This window comes from Pteropus medius, unplaced genomic scaffold, assembly GCF_902729225.1.
Source record: "Pteropus medius unplaced genomic scaffold, Ma_sr-lr_union100, whole genome shotgun sequence".
In the NCBI taxonomy this organism is placed as follows: Eukaryota; Metazoa; Chordata; class Mammalia; order Chiroptera; family Pteropodidae; genus Pteropus; species Pteropus medius.
Genome location: NW_024354875.1, coordinates 27,271,799 through 27,292,476, shown reverse-complemented (window position 1 = coordinate 27,292,476; position 20,678 = coordinate 27,271,799). Strand labels below are relative to the sequence as shown.

The following is a 20,678-nucleotide window of genomic DNA, read 5'->3' as shown; positions in this document are numbered from 1 at the left end:
TGTTAAGTAAAGAGACTATGCAAATATTTAAGAAAGTAACAAAAAAATACGTTTGTGTTCATTTCTCCTTTGGTTGAACAAGCTGGTATTTATTCTATATGTTTAAGCAGTTTTATATTTCAAATTGTTAATTTCTTACTCTCACCTCTACTTGAAAGTTGACTCAGCTGTTGGTTATAGTATACTCTGCAAACTAACAATACAAACAATTGTTCACAGTGGGAAATAAGCATCCATGAACTTCGATTTGTACGATCAGAGATTTGTCCTTTTTTAATTCTTTACCTTATAAATTGCTCCTCTGAAAATTGTCTTAAATAATCAAATAAGAGTCTATTGAAAGACACTCTTTGAATGTCTAGATCATCCAGCTGGAAACAAAACATGATTTCTAATTTTTGAAACTACAATTGTGGCAGATTTAGAGAAAAGGCAGATCTGTAAACTAACAAATTTTTTAAAGGCAAAATGCTTTAAAAATACATTTTCAGAAAGTGGCATTTCTGAGAAAGAAATGAATTAATCTAATAGCTAAGTGGAATTAATAATGAATTGCATTTCTTGAAAGGAATTCCATTTCCTTAGTGAGTCAGCTTTTTCAACACTTTAAGGAGACATTTGCTGGGTTAACACCCCAGTTGCTTTTCCATGTTGGTTTCCCTCAGTCCTTTCCACAGCTGGGGATGATACTGTGGTAGCCTTTAATAAAATAATCCTCTACATCCTTCAGTGAAGATTATATCCTAAAGTCTTTCCTCTAGAGAAACATTCTTTAATATTACTACTTAACTATGCTTTCTTTACGACCTCTCCCATTCTATCAGCCTGTTCAGTAAAATTATCACCATATAGAAAAGAATTGTTCAATCTCAGGATGACAGTATCCATATTTTGAAGCAGGAGGCTGGTGTATCTAGAGTAAACAGAAGGAATTTCCTCCTGAATAAAACATTTAAAGAGTAAATATTTAAGATAAAAAAAAAAAGAAACGATGTGAGAACTCGTTGTACTTTCTGATTTATTTTTTTATAGATCTAGAACAGCTCTAAAAAAATAGGCTATTTTTTTTTTTTAAATGGGGCCCTTAAAGAATGAGTGGAAGCAATGCCCAGTTTTACACAGGCAATTTTATCAGAATCCTGAATTGTCCATGTCCTTGAGGAGATAGTGCAGGTGGCACACGTGGAACATTGCAAGAACGCCGCAAATTCCAGTTTTGTCTGTCTAGAATCTTCTCCCTTCAGCTCCTCTACATTTCTCCTCGTGACTGCTGCATTCTCTAGCCGGGGTCTTACTGGCTACATCTTCTACCCTGGGCAAGACAGACAGGCTATGCCAGTCTTGGCTCTCATTATCAATTTGGTCATTGCAATTCCTGAGTGGAAAAAAAATTTGCATCATGTAATTTTCTCTTACAGCATTCTGACCTTCCTTCAGCCTCAAAAGAATTGAGCATTAAACAGAATCCTCCCACCTTTATATTCAGAGAGCTTCCACTTTGCATTCCTGCTGCAGTAAGTGGCATGACTGACACCTAAAACAGGGCAATGCACGCAGGCCCTCACTCTGTTTTGGTGCCAATGATGTGCTCGACAGTGCAAGGAAAAACACAGACTCTCAGGGTACTGAATTCAGATCCTAGAAAATTTGTTTTCATCTGTTCTTTACTTTAAAACACCGTATTTTAGGGGCATTTAACCAAGTGATGTGTCCTATTTCACTGAAAACTAGACTTAAAGTTTTGTCAGTTTGTTTTTTTTTTTTAAACTGCTATTTGGATAGAATTTCTCAGATGAGGTGATTTTTGATATTACCATTTCATGAAGAAATCATCTATATCGAATTGAATATCTAGAATTAGAAAGGATTAGAGGGACAGTTCTTTTCAACAACCAACTTTTCAGCTATGCTCTACTCAAAGCAGTCATAGTATTAACTCATCAAAAAACATAATTTAAATTTGTTCAAGTACTTAGTTCACTGAAGTATTCCAAATATGAAGATAGCCTCTACTAGGTATAGTATAGCCTACCTCAGTTACTGAATTAGTCTAGTAGTCAATGATCTTTGTTGTTCAGAGTATGTGGCTATTGCTGTGCCCTCAGATCATTCTTGCTCGGAAGGGATGAATGTTGGAGTCTACCTAGTACAGAGTCTCAAAGTCTGGGCATTAGACTGGAGTTGTAGAGATAAAAGAAGCACTACAAATGAACTAGTCGATTTCTCTCCTCTCCTCCTCTTTTACAGATGTAGACACTGAACACGTAAGGTGTTGAGTGTTCAGTATGTCACAGCAAGTGATGGTAAAAAGAAGTCTAGAATACAGGTTCCCTAAAGTGCGAGTTTCATTCTTTTTCTTCTGTTTTCTTCCATCTCTTCCTTATCTTTCTATTAAAGGTTGTTTCTTAAAAGATGGGGCAAGGCATGCTTTTCTATTATGTTACACTCTCTTCTGCAGCATCACCTTAAGGAGATCAGAGTCCACAGTACTATTTACAGGGTGTGCTTGGTAGAGAAGGCCCCTCAGGTGACAGGGTTCTGGCTGGTAAAGAATCACATGACAGCCGAACTTCAGCTCCACCTGAATCAACCAATGTTCTAGTGGAATTTACCACTAGCACTGATCTGAAGGCTGTGATTACAGCCTCTCTGCTACAGGCTAGATAAAACTCAATTTTCTGAATTATAAAACCTCTAAGGAGTGTAGGAAACAGGTGAAGTAAGCACCACCATCTTGAAGTTATGCAAGTTGTATCTCAAGATTGCAGTTCTAAAGTTCCCTCAGGTTGCCAAGTGAAAAAGGCAATCGACTCGACACTCAGTTGTGAAAACAGTGCACTGTCATTTTGATTACAGTCAGTAAACAGTCTGCGGTTGCCTGGAAAGAAACTGCTTAAAGCACACAGCACCAGCAAGAAGTGGGAGAAACATGGCCAAGGGCAACTCAGAGGGCTATTATGGCTGAAGCAAAACGGATGTTATGGTAGAAATGCAGATCGAACATTGATTATTGGTCTGAGAATGCTGTTTCTTTCTATTTGCCATGATGCCAATTTATTTCAAAATAGAAAGCTTCCTATAATTCTATTGCATTCAGATTTAAATGTGGTTTCTGCTCCACAAATACATGTGTACATGAACTCAGATGTTTACTTATAGACTGAGTAGCTTTTTTACCATGCTGTTTCTTGATCCAAAATCCTATGACTTAAGGACAAAAACAACAATTTGACCAAGTAAAATTGAAAAGTTATCAATTCAGAGAGAGCTGCCTTCCCTTTTAGAGCATCTCAGAATAGGGACTGCCCTCTTTATTAGTTCATGCATTTGTTTATGGATCTGATCACTTGGAGGAGGGTGAAGAAGTAGGGGAAAGGTATACACAAGACAAATGTTATTCAATAGAAATATAATGAGAACAACATAGGTACTTGAAATTTTGTAGGTGCTAACATCAAAAGCAGACAAAAGAAGCAAGTGACATTAATGTTATTCATGCTACATTTTATTTAATCCAACATACCCAAAATATAATCATTTCAAAATTTGAGACTAGCGACATTTCAAATGCTCAACTACTACATACATGGCCCGTGGTTACCACATTGGACAAGATATTTGTAGGATTTGTTTTAGGTAATTGCATTCAACAGATATCTTATAATGTCCTGCTTACTGCGAGGCTTATGTTCTACCCAGGAGAGACAGAAAAGGAATAATAAACATTATAAATAAGCAAATTATGTAGTACATAATAAGGTGATAAGTACTCTGGAAATAACAGAGTGGGGTAAGAAGCTGGATGGGAAGCGCGGTAGACCTCTTTAAGAAGGTAAACTTTTGGCCAAGACTTGAAGGAGATGAAGGAGTTAGGCATGTTCAGCTATCTAGAGGAAGAGCGTTCTTGAGAGAAGGACCAGTGTATTTGTGGTTGGCAGATGCAGAGGACAGCCAGAAGCCAATGTGGCTAGAGAGGTGTGAGGGAGATAGCAAGCAGGAAGAGGTGAATTCAGCAAGGTAACTGAGAAGCCATATCATAAGGCCTTATAGGCAACTGTAAGGAGTTTGACCTTTTCTCTGAGTACCATCTAGAGGATTCTGAGGAGAGAAATAACATGATTTGATTTCTTTTCCCCAAATTACTGTGACTACTGGGTGAAAATAGGCTATATGGGAGTCAGGCTGGAAGCACGGGGACAGTGAAGAAGCTATTGCAGGCTTCAGTGAAATATTGCCATAAATCATTTTAAGGTTCCAGGTTGGAGGAATTATACCATAGGACATTAAATGAATGAACAAATGAGGCTAAAGAAGCTATGATTGTCATCTTTGAGAAATCATAAAATGAGAGCAATATGACTGGCACATATGTTTTTAACTTCAAAAGACATTTAATTCTGAATTCTGTAAGTCGGTCACTATTAACATGTGATTCCTAGGCCAGCAGCATCGGTATCAGCTGTGTGCTAGAAATGCAAAGTTTGGAGCCTACCCATATCTACAGAATCAGCCACTCTGGGGTGGGACGTGACAAGCAGTTTTAACAAAAAGTCCTCCAGGTGATTCTGATGCTTAAATTTTAAGGACCACTGCTATAAACTCGAATGGTGAAACTAGATGGCCTGAAAGATCCATTGCAATTTAAAGATTCTGGGCTTCCAAGTTCAAATTTTAACATTTATTTTCATTACAAAATTAAGTATAGTCCTTGAGAAATGGTTTATTATAAAAACACAGACTCATGGTTAAGAACAAATATTTTAAATCACATATTTAGAGAAATTTGACTTTTATTTATATCCTACCTCTTTATTAAAAAATGATATAAAGGGATATATTTTTTTTAATCAATGCACAATAGGAAGTTGAAGACAAGGAAAATGTAGAAAATGTAGATAATAAACCTTTCTAAGACTGTGAATTAATGAAGTTACTATTTTAAAATGTACATATTTGCCTCTGAGCCTGCTGGGCACAACGTTTTTAGAGTAGAGGCAAGCATGAATTTTCTACAACTCAAACAAGGAAACTTCAGATTTGAAATTAACATGACCACCATGAAGCCTTCTGATGGTCAGATTTGATCCAGGAGAATGTCTGGAGCACCCAGAGAAGTGGATGTATGGTTTGCTTCCTAGACATACTTTCAGTATTTCATAGCATAATATCTTGGTGATTTAGCCAATTGAAGTTATCTCCTTGATAAGGGCCTCAAATCTTAAATCCAAATGAGTAGCTGATAGGGTAGGATGATTTCAGGCATTGAGAGCCAACCATTGCTTCCACTCAGATGGAAAGCTGCCCCTTCCCCATGGGGAAACGCTGCCAGGGACCTGCTGGCAAAATCCGGGAGTTCTTCAATGAGTGGCTTTGGATCTGCTTCAGCCCTTCCACTAAGACCTGAGTCCCCAGAGTTTTACAGCCTAATGCATGACAGAAATGGTTTTGAACTGGAAAATTCTGAAGCAGGTGCATCACGTTGTCAGTGTAAAAGAAGATAAAATGGATTGAACGTTAAGAAAATATCATAAATGACCAAAAATAGTTAAAGGAAAAACTAAAGAGGCAAAATGACAATTAAAAACAATGAAGCTGAAATAAAACAAACATTAAAAAAAAACACTGGGGACTAGAACATCTTAAATGATAAATAATCACAATAAACTAAAATAACACAAAAATCAATATAAACAATTAAACTCATCTCTAAAAATTTAATTGTTGATATTAGCATACAGGTAAGAACATCAATAGTAAAAGTAAAAATGGGTTAAGAAAAATAAAACTAAAGCAACTTTGTCCAAGGTTCATCAGCTATTTTCAGGATAAAGCCACTGTCATGCTCTTTAAGCTATCACTTCCTCATTCATAGCATGAGCTTCCCCTTAATTTCCATAATGCTGAAATTCTATTAAGGTAATTTCAAAAGCAGGCTATCCATTTTGAGGAGATCTCCAGTTGCAACACTTGTATTAGATAATCAGAAAGTAAAGTTTCTGAACCATCTGATCTCATCACTGTCTAAAGGGGATTCATTGAGTTTAACTAATTTTAAACATCAGTAGTAGACTTATTTGATTAAACCTTATATGGGTCTTTTTGTGAAATTAAATTTAAGATATCCCTTATGCTATGTCTTAAGCAAAATTTCTTCCTACCTCTTTATAGTTTAGTTCTAGGAGAACTATATACATAGCCTTTAGGAATGGGTTTTTTTTTTCCCCCCCTAAAATAAAATCTATGGGATGCAACGTGCTTCCACTATTTTTTTTTTTTTATTACTTACTGTGAACATTGGAGCTAAATCCCAGCCTTGATTGTAAAAAGCGCCCATCTCATATTCCTAGTAACCTACTCTTTTCCTTTAGAGCAGTCTTTTCAAATTGTAATCCATGTGTCGCCTGCACTAACTTCATTTAGGGAGGTTGTTTAAAATGCAGATCCCTGGGTCTTGCCCTAGACCAAGTTTTTCAGAATCTCCAGAGATTAAACCCAGAAATCTGCATCTTTAACAAGTAGCCCAAGTGATTCTTGTGCTCACTGAAGTTCAGAACTCTTTAAAAGGAATCCTCATTGTCTCTTAACACAAGAAGAGCATTTTATATTGCAGTTAATCTGTAAACCGTGGTCCGCTTTTAAAGATGAGTGAGACAGAGATCTTATTAAGACATAATGCAACTTGAAGTATGAGGCCTAAATTGGAGCACATATGCAAAAATTACAGCGTTTTCTCATGGATACTTGGGATTGGAAAAATCTCTCCCATTTGGAACCCAAACCATGAGATATAATTTCTCTGACCCAGGAATCAGAGATTTTGAGAAGAAAGAGAACACAAGCAGATCAGAACCATCTGGGATGCTTTCTCCAACTCCATTCTCCTGCTCCTCTTTGACTTCTCAGTCTCTTTGATATTCACCCCACTCTACCTCATCCCCCTCTCTGCTCCCAGAGAAAAGAACTCAAATATTTTGAAAATGTATCTAAATTGAAATTTTGGTTATTTAACATTATGCTTATTATATATGTCAGGCTGGAGATCAAGCTGTTTAAAACCTAGATATTTGTATGCTGTGAAGAGAAGGGAAGTAGTGTTTATTAAGCTTATAGCTACAAAGCAGAGGGAACAAACATTTATCAAATAGCTAGCTATACATTTATTTAATAATTTAATGCTTCAAGGTCTGATTCGTGGGTCTGTTTTATTAATATTATTGTCATTTTATAGAAAATAATAACTATAATACTATTTTACTATTATTGCTACCTCTAATATTACTAAAACTTCAAGCTTTTATGGAAAATCTACTATATACCAGTAGTGTATAAGCAGGTTTACATATGTGTATGTATGCATGTGTGTGTGTGTGTGTGTTTGTGCATAATTTCATTTAATTCTAACAACAACCCTGTTTCACTCGGTATTGTAATCCTCATTAACAGATGGGAAGCTAAAAATTAGGTAACATGTTCAATGTCACACAGCTAGTAAATGGCAGAGCCAAGTCTGTGTTACTACAAAGTGAAAGATAAGGGAGGAAAGGCAGAGGCCAGATCATAAAGGCACTTGCACATTTTGCTACAGACTTTTAATAAGGGTAGGATACCTGTCTTGGAAAGATCATTCTGATGACAAATTCGGGAAAAGATTGATGGCTTAGGAGTGAGTTCTCATCTGGAGATAAAGATTTTAAAAGACCACGTATAAAATTAAAAAGTGAGATTTAATGATTTTTTTTTTTTGTCTTAGTAAATTATAAAAAAGGATTTATTGGTCAGAATCCTTGACCAAGTTTGGCTTGTGGGCATTTATAAGTGAATCAAAGTAAATATTGTTTTAAACAACAATTGCTGATCTTAAAATTACATATATTGTCCTCTGAAATAATTATTAGTTTAACTGGGCTAAGCCATTGCTAATAGTTATAGCTGACAGGAATATGACATCAGATTGTTATATTTAAGTTAATGTTATGCCTTGGTTTAGCATGCCGGTTTTTCATCTCTGCTTGTCTCAAACTTACTCTTAGAAGCCACTGAGTAAAGTTGATTGGTCTTATCTTAGTCACACCATCAAATGGGTTTTTAAGTAAAGAGGAAAAGGAGCTGAAAAGGAACTAGAGTAATGACCCACAACACCAATGTGGACCACACGCTCCACTGGTCTGCCTCTTTGGTCTTTCTAGGATTTAAAGAAAAAAACAAAGAGGAAGTAAATAGGGGAGAAAAGTGAAAGAAGTAGGAGGTGAAGAACAGGAAGATACTCTGGAGCTCCACCATGCCTTCAGAAAGAGTACTTGAATCAAAGCGGCCAAAGAAGGAACGAGAGCCCCACCCCCTCCCCAGGATCCTGGCAGTGGTTCCTGACCCCATTCTTCCGTGAGGACACCAGGGCACACTGCTTACAAAGGTCTAACAACTTTGCATCAATCCTGCTTTCTCGATCTAGTGCTATGAGTAAACAAAGTATGAAAACCCAGACCCAGAGCCAGAGCATCCGCTTCAGTCCAAATGCCAAAGATGCTGGACTAACTTCACCTGTGTTCCCTTTCTACACAGATCATGGAGCAAGAAAGCTGACACCAAGCCACATCAGAGTTCATCAGGGATGAGATATCTGTCAAGGATTTGTGGCAGAGTGGCTTACTGGAATAAAAATGCAGAATCTCTTCTAGGGATAGTATAAGAACAAATGAGATAATTCCCAGAAGTGGCCTGGAGCTTTTCCGGAAAAAGGTGCTGTGACTAAGGTACCTAAACTACTAGTGGGTATAAATTTGTGTATGTGGAAAGTAAACTGAAATCTTTACTGGCTAACAAGGACAGCTGTATCAGGACAAAAGAAGGCAGAAAAATGATTTCCTCCCTCCTCGCTAGTTTGTTCCTCCAAAGAGGCAAACACTTAGAGACATGGCAGAGATGACCTCAGGGAGTGGAATGATGCCAAAAGCTATTGATGTAAGAGAGACTAATCCAGCTCCTTGTTTCTTTTTCTTTTAAGAAAGACATTCATCCTGTGTATCTAGTAAATAACCCAGGATTGTATTTACTTGAATTTTATTATATTTATTTGGTAATTGGGTCCATAGCTCACCTGTTTGTATGGGGTAAAAGATATCCAAATATGTGGTTAGTATTTGGTTGTAAGCTGCCTTCTGAACTGGCCAAGTTTTCGAAGCATTTGTTTGGTGTATCAGCTGCAACTAACTAGAAAAGCTGTCTAAAATTGTCTTAGTCAAGAAGAATATTTATTGAACATAACAAGCAGTGCAGAGGTTGTTTAGGTCCAAGAACTGAGTGATCCATCAAGAGCCCAGGGGTGTATCTGTCTCTGTGATCTGCCACCCTCAGTGTGTCAGCTTTGCCCTCAGAATGTCATCCCTTCTGGTAGTAAGTTGACTGAAGTAGTGCCATGTATCATATCCCAATGCAATAAGGTCCAGAGGACACAGAATTCTGTCTTTTCCTCTATTTCTTAGGAGTGAAGAAACCTTTTACAGACACCCCCTTGGCCAAATTCCGTTCCGTTTTTGTTGGCTATAATTGAACCACATGCCTATTCCTTAACCAATGGTTGGCAAAGGGCTTGGAGGAAGTATCTGGAGTCAAATGGATGTTGGGGAGTTGAACACATAATTAATTTCAGTTTGCGAACATACAGGAGAAAAATTCAGGAGCTAATAAAACCAATGATGCTGATTTGTCTATTAAAATGTTGGCTCAGTTGTTGTTATTAGTTAGCAGTTGTCTTTCTAAGCTTATAGCTGCTCTGATAAGAATAAAGATACAAGGAAAATCATCCTAGAAGCTAATTATTATTATTTCCAGGATAAAAATTGTTCTGAAGATAAAGATAAGCTCATGGTTTCATACTCAGGTATTTTTTTTTCCAGAGTCCACGTAGAGAAAGGCAGACATAGATTCTCTTACTAAACAATTAGTGAATCGATAAATAATATTTATGTGCGGACAGTCATGTGTTTAGCTAACATGAAAGGAACAATGGTCTAGATTTCATTTGTATTTGGCCATGGCATAGTAATATCTTTGCTATAGTTACTTTCTTGGTAGGTTTAGTCAGACCAATAGTAATGCTGAATTCCTTGACACCAGGTACATGATATAGAAGAAGCTAGCCTAGGCTTTTAATTTACCTTTAAATATCTCCAAAGTGCTGAACATACATGTAAACACATATCTATTAGATGTGGGTTTTATTTTTGTTATTAATTCATTCTTGTTGTTTTATCTTCTATCTTCAATCAAAGGTGAGGATTATATCACTATATTTCTTTGGTTTCACCACCTCATTCATTCATAACTCATAACATGAGGCTCTAAATATAGTAACTTCCCAGTGAGGTAGCTGACTTATCCTAATACTGTTTCAGAAAACAAGAACTAAAACTTTCATTTTGCAGGCTTGGGGCCCAGGCTATTTCCTGAACTATCCGGGTTCAAATCCTGGCTCCTTGACTTATTACTTTTTTAAATTGGAAAATTTATCCAGCCTACCTGCACCTAGGTTTTTTGATTTGTAAAATGGGGATTATAATAGTACCACCCCATAAGATTAGGAAAGTAGTTAATTGGTCCATCTTGTCTTTTAGAATATACCCTTCATGGGGGATTGTGAGGTGTAAATTATTTTCTTAATAATAACTAATAATAATACTGGGTCCTCAGTAATGGTCTCAGCCTTACCCTGATAACTCGCTCTTTCATCATTAAGAACATGAAAATACATTGTGGATTTTTTTTTTCAAGTTGTATGATGCAGAGCAACTTTCCATCCTTCAAAATGGCAAATTTACAGCCTTTGACACTATTTTGTTTTCATGGGAATAGACCAGAACTAATAATTGATTTTGTTTATAACATAATCACAGAGAGAGAGAGAGACTATTGATACTAACAGGTTAAAGACCAATACAATACAATTTACCAAACTGTCTGCTATTGTATAAAATTCAGCAAGATGAGAACCCATTGGCTATATAACTAATGAAAAACAAAAACTTTTATCTTTGCCTCAGTAATGCCACAGCATATCCCAAATGTTTATTATACCATTTTTGTCGGAGTGTGATTCACTAATAAATATGGCTTCATATAGTTTCTGAAGCTTAAGTTAGTATCATAGCTTATAGTATGTGAGTCTGGAAAACTGAATTGAACTATACAAATCTACTTTTCTGTAGTTATTTATAAAGAGCTTAGACTTTAAAATCAAATCACACAATAGTAAAATTCAAGATAAAAATGTCGAGTAAAAGTCAGTGAAGAATAGAATGTGTGGAAAATGCTTTGCCTCAAAGTTACAATTTGTGTTTGTCAGTAGACATTTCAGTGAAGATCGCTTAGCTTCTCTGCGCCTGTTCCTCATTTACTTTAAAGGCAGGGAGTTGGACTAATTGTCATTTTCAGTGTATGCCCTTTAATTAGCATCTTGGAAATTCCTCTTTTGGCATCCATATAACTGTTCTGACTTCATTGTTTAATATCTTCTGTGTTCCCTCTCCTTAAAAATTGGTAGTCACGGGAGTCCTCCCTCTTTATGTTTCCAATTTTTACCTAGACAATGTAATGCATATTCTTAACTTCAGTTTCAATCACTGACTTCTTAATCAATATTTCTCCAGCCCAGATGGCTTTCCCGAGTCTCAGAACCATATTTTAATTACACACCAGTTGTCTCACAGGCATCTCAAACTAAATAAACAGAATTCATTATTGTACCTTACAAACCTCCACTTCTCTGTTGAGTTAATGACAACTTGTGGCTTAAACCAGAAATCTGGGAATGAATTTAACCCAATAACTCTTCCTTCTTCCCCATCTCATATACAGTCATCACAAAATCTCATTGAGTTTCTCTCTCCTAATTGTGCCTTGAATACGGTCCTCTGGCCGTGGTTTATTTTCTGCTTGACTTAGCAATGGCCTACTATCTTCCAGGCACTGTATTCACCCTCTCGGTTTATTTTCTCATCTAAATGTCACCTCAACTCTATGAAGTATGTGCAATTGTTGTTATCATTATCTACAGAAAATGCAGATAATGTGCAGCTAGGGAACCTGAAGATTATAAAGAATAATAATAATTAAAAAAAAAAAAAAACTGTCCAAGATCACACTTCTGGAACATAGCGGCACCGCAGCTTGAATGCAGTTGATTTGTCTATGCCCTTAAATAGCAGAGCTTTGGTCAAAATCCCTCACCCTCTTCTTTAGACTACTGGTGTCTATCTGCTTTCTTTTAGGGCAGCTGTTCTCAAAGGGCGGTGTGAAGTGGGGGTCCCGGAATCTCTTTCATGGGGGACTGTGAGGTCTAAATTATTTTCTTAATACCAAGATGCCATTTGCCTTTTTTCACAGTTTTGGCATTTGCGCTGATGCTGTAAAAGTCAATGGGGTAAAACTGTTAATGACTTAGCAGGAATCAAGACAATGGCATTAAGCCGTAGAAACAGTCTTTGTTTTCTTCAGCACACATTTTCTGTAAGAAAGAAATGCCGGTTCATGCAAGAAAATCTTTGCTGAAGCAGTAAATATTAATTTTATTAACTCTTGAGCCTAAAGAATGCATATTTTTAATACTCTATATGATGAAATGGGAAGAATACATAAAGCATTTCTGCTGCATACTGAAACATCATGGTTGTTTCAAGAAAAAGCACTGTGTGGTTGTGAGTCAGTAGCTGAATAAGCCACTTTTTTTTTTCATGGAACACTATTTTCACTTGAAAGAACTGACAAACTATGGTTATTTAGACTCAGGTATTTGGCAGATATTTTCTCAAAATTGAACAAAGGAAAAGCCTGTCACTTCAGGAAAAGCAAATGACAGCATTTTTGACACTTAAAAATGGAGCTTTCAGGTGGAAACTGGAATTTTGGAAAACTTTTACCTGCCACTGGGAGCTTGACAGCCTCCCCAATACATTATGATTTTTATCATGAGATCAATGATGATATTAATAAATGTGATTTTTTGAATCTTATATAATGAAATATGTCAAAAAACATGCAAGCAGTGTCAATGCATAGTAGTCCCTCAATAAATATTTCTTGAATAAATGATCCCAATTCCCTTCTAGGTTTGAAATTCTGTAGTTCATCTTTATGATATGATATTTTGAACCACAATCTTTTTACTGATTAGCAGAGAGATGTTTTTGCTTTACTCGCACACATTCACACACACAGAAACACTTTGGTTTTTAATCAAAGAGATCCTCTCAGATCTTTTTTCTTATCTTCTTTGTCCTTGCAAGGGCAGCTCTAGAGAAAATTGGGTATGTTAAATTTGATGTATTTTAATAAATTATAATGCACATATATTCATTAATAATATATATTCCACACCAAGGCATCAGTAGGAATTAATTTTTAAAAGTCTGCTCTAATAGGAAGATTATGTAAGAGTTCTGTATAATAAGCTCACAAAGAACAAGAAAGAAGAAGAAAAAAATTGAAACGGAACTTTTTTGTGGGGAAAAAGAAACCCTCAGGTTGGAGTGTAAATTGATACAGCCACTATGGAAAACAGTATGGAGGTTCCTCAAAAAATTAAGAATAGAATTACCATTAAGAATAGAATTACCATGACCCAACAATCCTTCTGGGCAGCTACCGCAAATTTTTGAGAACATTTATCCATAAAGATACATGCACCTGATGTTCATTTCAGTATTATTCACGGTGGCTAAGACCTGGAAACAACTGAAGTGTCCTGCAATAGATGACTGGATAAAGCAGATGCGGTGCATATATACAATGGAGTATTACTCAGCCCTAAGAAGAGATGAAATACTGCCATTTGTGACAACATGGATGAATCTTGAGTAATCATGCTGAGGGAAATAAGTCAGACAAAATGGGTTGAGAACCATACGATTTCATTCATATGTGGGATATAAGACCAAAAGCAACAACGAACAAGACAAACAAAAACTCATTGACACAGACAACAGTTTAGTAATTACCAGAAGGAAAGGGGGATGAGAGAGGTAGATAAGGGCAAAGGGGGTCAAATATATGGTGATGAAAGGAGACTTGACTTTGGGTGGTGAACACTCAGTGCAATATACAAATGATGCATTATAGAATTGTACACCTGAAACCTATATAATGTTATTAACAAATATCACCCCAACAAATTTAATTAAAATTAAATTAAATTAAATTAAATTTTAAAAACTTCCAAAGAACTATGAGAAGTTTCAAGACAGCAAAGCTGCAGGTGAAGCAACAAGAAACTCTGCTCACTATAATCTTTAATGTCTCAACCTACCCAAACAGTTTCCCTTGCAAAGGGAAAGCTGTAAGTCTGGAACTGGCCTGCCTTCTCAGGGTTTATGAGTCTGGAACTGGCCTGTTTTCTCAGGGTTTAAGAGATAATAGTATGAAAATTTAAAAGAGATTTCTTTACTTCCTTTTGGCCAAGACTCAAATTCTTTGTTCTTGCTTTTATGACAAGTGAACATAAAGGAATTTTTTGTTTTTAAATAACTTTTCATGATTTTGTGATGGTCCTTGTTCCATGTCATCTCAAAGAAGTCAGAGTCATTTGTAGAGATTATTGAAAGAATTCCACATTAAATATTTTAATCTAATTTCATTTTAGCAAAGTGTTGTCATATGTATGATAAGGCACTTCGATGGCACTGATGTCGACGAAGGTTAAATGACACAGGCAAACTATTGACAGTAATCTAACCCAGCTCTCTGATTCCAATTGCTATATGTTTTTCATTCCATTGTCAATAAAGAAACCAAAATCAGTTCAACTAAATGCTCTAATACAAAAGTAACCTTATTCTCCCCTAGGAAAGCAACCACATTTCATAGAAATTTCTTAAGACATTTCTCATGCTGTTTCATTTTCATTTAGCATGTAGGAAGAATTTTATCCATTCCATTCAAGACAGGTGATAAGAGGCAGATGTATTACACTACACATCTTGTAGTTAGGGGCAAACTTCTTCCACACTCAAAAGTATAAAAGCTGTGACTATTTCAGACAACCTAGAGCTGGACTATGTGGCCATCGAAATTAACATAAAATAGTGGAAAACATTAATTCTACTTTTGCCATCTGCCTTGAATATAGAAGGCACAAAATAAATAGTTGATTGATTTTTGAGTAAAATAAAATAATTTTTCCCACCTTCTGATTTATATTCACATACCACCTAATGGAGTATCAAATAAACAAACAAACAAACAAAAACGGGCTTTGTCTTTCCTAAGATCAGAAGTTTTTTCAAAACCATTATGGCAAATGACATAATTTTTTGACATGTGTGATATTTTATAACTTATTTAGAGTATATCTTCACCGTAGCAGGAACTACAATGACAATGTTATATTATAAATACAAATTCAATAAAGACACAGCTACTAAAATCTTTTTTTGTCATCGGAGCAGACCAGGGAACTAGTATTTAGATATACACTCAAAAATCATATAGTGACCTATATAATTTTTCTTATGTTACTATACGATCTAGAGTTTCTTATTGTCTGTAAGCTCAGTACATACATGCAACAAATTGCTCAGAGTTAGGAAGCCATTTAGGGATAAACTACTATGGAGACTAGAATAAGTGCGGGGGCAGAGATAGGGTGGCTGGTTGGGGATAGGGAAATGTCACAGATGACTTTGATGATTACTTTGATGCTGTGGTTTTAGATTGTTCTACAAGATGACTGATGTACTCGTATTTTGTTATTATTATTTCTATTTTCTATCATGATTTTTTAAATGTGATTTTTGGCACAATGCAAAATAAACTAACTGTTAACTTATGTTTCAAAATTTATGTAGCTGATTTCCTGCATTTTTGACAGTTCTGTCACATTTCCAGTAGATGGAATTTTTTTCCTTCCCTGGGAAATTGTACAGGGCTGCTTCACATGTCTGCCTCTCTCCTTTCCTCTCCCACCCAGGTGGTAGGAATGTGTAAATGTGTCCCCTATACTCTGCACTTCCCAGCTCACTACTGAAGCTCCATGGTCAGTCGTGCTTCCACCAAATCAAGACCTTATTTCAAGGAGGATGGCTTAAATTGTGGGGATACTTAAAACCGCAACAGAAGAAATGGCTGGAAGAACCGAAGATAATTAGATTATGATAGTTGACATTGACATGGTTTACTAATTCCAAAAACTATTCTAGATAATGCAAATTAATTCACTTATTCCTTACATTAACCTAGCAGGTCAGTTCTCATATTATCCCATTTTATAGATGAAGACTGAAGCACTAAGGGGTTACATTTTGCAGAGTCACCTAGCTCATAAGTGGCAGAGCCAGGGTTCAGAACAGAAGGGGTCTAGCTCCACAGTCCATGCTTTTAACCACTTACCAAATGAAAGATTCAGGAAGAATATAAAAACTGTCTTGGAATTGTTTAAGAGCAGCAGACTAGAAAAGGAAGTAAATATATTTTGCACTGCCTCAGAAGATGCCTCAGAGGATCCAAAAGGAAAAGCTAAAAGGAAACAGAGTTTTGACTTCTCCATTGCTGCTGACGGTCAGACCTTGTCTGAAGAATCAGTGTTCAATGATGCCAATAACCAGAACAGCACTTGGCTATGTAAAACTTCTTCCCTATCCCGAGATTTTAAGTCAGGGATATACGATTGCACTGTTTCCAGTATTTTTTTATTTGGAGAGTTTGTAAGATATGATACAAGAGGGGAGAAAGAAATAATGGGCCCTTTAGTATTTTATTGACAAACATTACTGGCATTATTCTTTTTTACCAAAAATTTCCTATAATATATTTGGCTCAAAGGTCTCAGAACAGACTTTTGATAGATTTGATAAAGTTGGCTTATTGAAAATTGGATTGAAAATTGGATTGAAAATTGGATTGTTTCCAAGTTAAAATTTGTAGTGCAGCACTAAAAGCACTACTTAAATGTGAATACTTAAAAAAATTACTAGAAGAAACGTTAAATAACAGCTCGGTTGATTTTCTTAATTCCTCTCATTCATTTGCTTTCCTAACTCTCATGCATTTTTTTTTTTTTTGTAGGCAATTCTTATGCAAGAAGCTAAACGTAATTAAATGTGCAGGATGAAAAGATGGCACAGGCACTGCTGGTACCCCCGGGACCCGAAAGCTTCCGCCTTTTTACTAGAGAATCTCTTGCTGCTATCGAAAAACGTGCTGCAGAAGAGAAAGCCAAAAAGCCCAAGAGAGAACAAGACAATGATGATGAGAACAAACCAAAGCCAAATAGCGACTTGGAAGCTGGAAAAAACCTTCCATTTATTTATGGAGACATTCCTCCAGAGATGGTGTCAGAGCCCCTGGAGGACCTGGACCCGTACTACATCAGTAAGAAAGTGAGTGTTGATTTTATACTTCTGAAAGTTCAGTTATACTTCCAAATTAACCACTTATCTTTAATAGACTTTTCTCAGGTTCATATACATACTGTGTCATAATTTTTCTATAGTTAAAAGATTTTATGCTATAATAAGCAGAAACATTTATAAGAAATGAAGTCAAGATTTGGCTATAGTGAAGAGATATGAAGAGATAAACTATTTCTACAATTTCACAGTAACTGAGATAGTCAAAATTAAAATTGACACCAACAAAGCAAAATATCCGTTATTGCTGACATAATTAAGCACATGGTAGACAAAAGAATAATAGCCAAGTAAAAGAAGAATTATGGGCAGGTGTACTTCTTATTTTTTAGTTCTTATTTGGGTTGGGTTTCTTCACAATAGAGTTGTATTCTAAAGAGTAATAATCTTGTACTTAGCATCCCCCTATAGAGAAATATCACATTGAGAAGCATGTTCACCCAGACATACATTTTTTTTGTCTACCTGGAATATGATTTAGAGATTCTCTAACCTTACTTAATTTGTGACAGACTAGATTCTGGAACATCTACAGATTGTTAAAACATCACCGTAACCAAAAAAATGTCAGGAACAGAAAATCAAAAAGAAAAAAAACCCTCACGTTTTCTCCATCCATATATGTATAATTTAAATCAATGATAATCACTGTGGTTTCCTAATGCTAGAATAACCACATAATTTTGTCGGAATTAAGCAGTTTTCTTTTAAAGGTAAATGACCTTTGTAGTATTTTATAGGATATTATTTTTTAATGGATAACAGACTCCACACTTTCTAACTGTGTATTTTGGTATCTTGTAACCACAATCTAGATTTCACATTTACAAACATAAAAACGGGTCTATGTAGAAATAAAGATAAATTAATATCATCATGAGTTGATGGATTATAAATTAAAGAGGATATTGAACACCTTTATTAGTCAAAGTCAGTCCTTCTAAAAGGAATAGCTAATGAAACTGCATTGTTTAAAAAGTATATAATTTAACTTTATAAGATAAGTGATGGCTACAGAAACTGCCAATCAACCATTCAGACATGGAACTATCCCTATTACTCTAAAGGAGTGCTTCTCATACTTGCATGTAGATACTTATCACCTGAGGATCTTGTTAAAATACAGATTCTGATTCCATAGATCTGAAGCGTGCCCAGAGATCCTGCATTTCTAACAAGCCTCTGAGTGAGATTCCTGCAGCTAGCACAGGGACTACATTTTGAGTAGCAAGCTTTAAAATGCTTTACTTAAAGCTATAAAACAAAATTAAATAGGTCCTTTCTTTTTCCTTTTAAACTAGTTCCATAAAAAGCGGTATTTAGTATATACTCATATATTTCTAAAAATAATTTATTTCAGCACTTTACTGAATTGATAAAGAAAATTTTGATATTTAGTTATCGCACATGATGACAACAGTAAGGCATCCTCCAATGAACTAGCAAATGATTCTCCTCTGAAAACTATTAATTCAAAGTATATATTTGCAAAGATACCTTCAAGAGACAGGGGTACCAGTTACTCTCATATGATTAAACGTATCTGCTACTTAAAGAAAGGAAATGTCCTTAAGAGAATTAAGTAAGAGGACTACATTGGGCTACGTAACAGAGATGTTAAATATTCTGAATCAGTTGCTTTAAGTCGGCTTGTTAGACCCTAACTTCAACAAAGAACCTTCTTATTATAATTTGTCTTCCCATAAATCTGCTTAAAAGGAATGATTGTGCTGGTTATGCCATTGCAATTATTTCAGTCCATGTGACAGTAATGTATTTCTTTATAAATAAATAGATTGGCATTGTGATTTTATGTCAGGCTTTCAAACTTGGTTAATGTAAATATGCCGCTTGGAAACAGAATTGTTCTCTGTGTGCTAACGAAGTCAGTTGTTATTGCTTCCCTGTCTGAGAACCAGCCTTGGACCTTGATTTATTTAATAGTGGCTGTAACACATCTTGAGAGATATCTAGACTATTTACTAATTACTGTTGGCTGCACGGCTTTCCTTTATGAAATGTCTATAAAGATGAAGATTGAGGTGCTATTGAAGAAAAAGGTAGTTTTTGATTCTTAGGATAGTAAAAGTGAATGTAAGAAGCTGATGGAGAAGTTCTGGAATGAATTAATTATAAAATAATGCAAATGAAAGGCATTTTAAAACTGTAAAGTATTATGTAACTGTTTGCTGCCTAAAATACATTTACATACCTAATTTAATCAGATAAGCAACATCGTAGTAATTTTAATGGCATTTAAGTTGACCAGATAATATTTTAAGAATGGTGACAATAACAATAGCTAACGTTTGTTGTGAACATACTTTGTCAGACACTGTTGAGTATAACTCAAATAAAACTCATTTAATATTCAAAGAACCAGTAAGCCAGGTACTATATTAGCTTCATTTTACAGATCGGGAAGTGAAGCCCAGAAAGGTTAAGTAACTTTCCCAAGATCACACTTCATAAATAGTAGACTCAGAATTTGAACCCAAGCAGTCAGGCTCCAGACCCAGAGCTCTTAACCACTAAGCAAAACTATACATGGTGTTTATGAATATAATAAAATAAAATGTTAAAAATTGACTGTATAATTTTGGAATTCTGGTTGACGTTGTACTACTCAGAGATGTAAAGCTGTTCTTGTCTCAAATAGTAAAAATTTTAGTAAACCTATGTGTGCATTTACCTGGGAAAAAGAAACAAGCAGCACTCAAAGTGGACAATAACCAGTTTAACATACTTCTAGCTCTAACATTCATCTCCTTAGTAACAATGTGTAGTGCTCTTTTTTTTTTAAGTCACGTCATTATTTATTATTACTTGAAGACTAGATTTTGGAGTTGACACTATTTATCCCTCCAATTATCTGTCATTCTCTCAAGTATTTTCAGTTTAGGTGCACCTCTCAATATATCAAAGCATAAAATGTCAAATGTCTTTCCTATTATTCTTTCACGATATAGAACATTAGTATTTTATTCCTCACTTCTCAGAACCCAAGGTTTTCTTTGTGTCAGGTGTTGCTCTCCAGAAATAAACTGTCATTTTGTTCTTAAGGCCTGTTCCATTCCAGAACCTGTAAATTCAATGAAGATCTCCTTGACATGTCATTTTTAAACCCCATTAATACCCTATAGGCTAATCTTGTAGGAAGAGCAGAGAATTCCATGTTGAGAAGGACAGTTCATTTCTGTTCACTTTATTCTCGGAGATTTTTCAAAATAAAATCTTCTAATGTTACAAGTGGCAATTGCTTTTTCATGGAAATTGTTTCAAAAA

General features: G+C 35.5%; 1 protein-coding gene across 14 annotated transcripts in view; it reads left to right on the top strand.

Annotated features, from left to right (window-relative positions):
- Nucleotides 1-17,099: 17,099 nt before the first annotated feature.
- LOC120596971 (sodium channel protein type 3 subunit alpha) overlaps nt 17,100-20,678 on the top strand; it is a 78,273-nt gene continuing 74,694 nt past the window's right edge. For all 14 annotated transcript variants that reach the window (XM_039855557.1, XM_039855559.1, XM_039855551.1 and 11 more), the window contains exon 1: nt 17,100-17,363. In XM_039855557.1, coding sequence (XP_039711491.1) covers nt 17,100-17,363 — 264 coding nt within the window. The remainder of the gene's footprint in view (nt 17,364-20,678) is intronic.